Consider the following 1,179-nt stretch of genomic DNA (forward strand, 5'->3'; position numbering starts at 1 on the left):
GAGAGAGAGAGAGACAGACGGTGTGAGGGAGGGTAATTGGGGTGGGGGGGGGGTGAAGAGGGGATGCGGGGTTACCTGATATCCCCAGCTGCTATAAAGACAGGCTCCTTGCTCTCCTGGCTGGTGATGCTATCCACAGAAAACTGTGAGATGTTATCGCTGCTGTTGGTGTGGATTTCTGGAAGCTGGGGGGGTTGGAGAGATCAGAAACAGGATTAGGGACAACACGCTGCAGGCACATAACGTTAACACAGTGACACACCTCAGGGTGGAGGTTTGGCGCCAAGGGAGTGCGGCGCTGTCCCAGGGTTGGCACCCAGTAGCTTTTCCTGGCAACGCCACAGAGACCGAGGTCTGGGGCAAGGCGGTGGGGGGGCACCTCACAGAGATAAAACACGTACTTAAACCTGAAAGGGTTCAGAAAAGATTTACAAGGACGTTGGAGGGTTTCAGCGACAGGGAGACTTAGAATAGGCCAGGGCTATTTTCCCTGGAGTGTTGGAGGACTTGGGGTGATCATGAGGAGCATGGATAGGGTGAATAGCCAAGGTCTTTTTCCCCAGGGGTAGGGGAAGTCCAAAACTAGAGGAGCATAGGTTTAAGGTGAGGGGGGAAAGGGACCCGAGGGGTAACTTTTTCACGCAGAGGGTGGTGCGTGTGTGGAATGAGCTGCCACAGGAAGTGGGTGGGGGCTGGTACAGTTACAACATTTGAAAGGCATCTGGATGGGGACATGGATAGGAAGGGTTTAGAGGGATAGGGGCCAAATGGGACTAGATTAGTTCAGGATGTCTGGGTCAGCATGGATGGGTTGGGCCGAAGGGCCAGTTTTCATGCTATACAGCTCTCCGAACCCCCAACTAGCCCCGGGAGCTCACCTCGACCTGCAGCTCCCCGATGTCATCCACTGACCAGGCCTCATCGTCGTTGTCGTAGTTGGGCACGGTGCTGAAACTGACAGGCCTCTGCTCGCGGGCACAGTCTGGAAGGTTCTCCACCGAGCGCGTGCTCCGGATCCGGATCTCGGGGATACGGGCGGGCACAGGGGACGTCTCCAGGTTCTCACACTCCAACACCTCCACGTAGATCAGGTAGGGAGCCTGGTAAAGACGACAGGACAGTCAGGGGAGTGACACACTCACACAGAACCGGAACCCCATCGCCCTGTTGTTTGCGTTC

The 1,179-nt window shown here is 56.1% G+C and overlaps 1 protein-coding gene across 1 annotated transcript in view; it reads right to left on the reverse strand.

Annotated features, from left to right (window-relative positions):
- Nucleotides 1-71: 71 nt before the first annotated feature.
- The window catches only part of pi4kb (phosphatidylinositol 4-kinase, catalytic, beta), a 4,413-nt gene continuing 3,305 nt past the window's right edge, over nucleotides 72-1,179 (reverse strand). The window contains exons 3-4 of the mRNA XM_048594773.1: nucleotides 879-1,100; nucleotides 72-185 (exon numbers count right to left, since the gene is read on the reverse strand). Of these exons, the coding sequence (XP_048450730.1) occupies nucleotides 72-185; nucleotides 879-1,100 (336 nt within the window). The remainder of the gene's footprint in view (nucleotides 186-878; nucleotides 1,101-1,179) is intronic.

Source organism: Rhincodon typus, unplaced genomic scaffold (genome assembly GCF_021869965.1).
Source record: "Rhincodon typus isolate 14 unplaced genomic scaffold, sRhiTyp1.1 hic_rhity00014374, whole genome shotgun sequence".
NCBI classification, from domain to species: Eukaryota; Metazoa; Chordata; class Chondrichthyes; order Orectolobiformes; family Rhincodontidae; genus Rhincodon; species Rhincodon typus.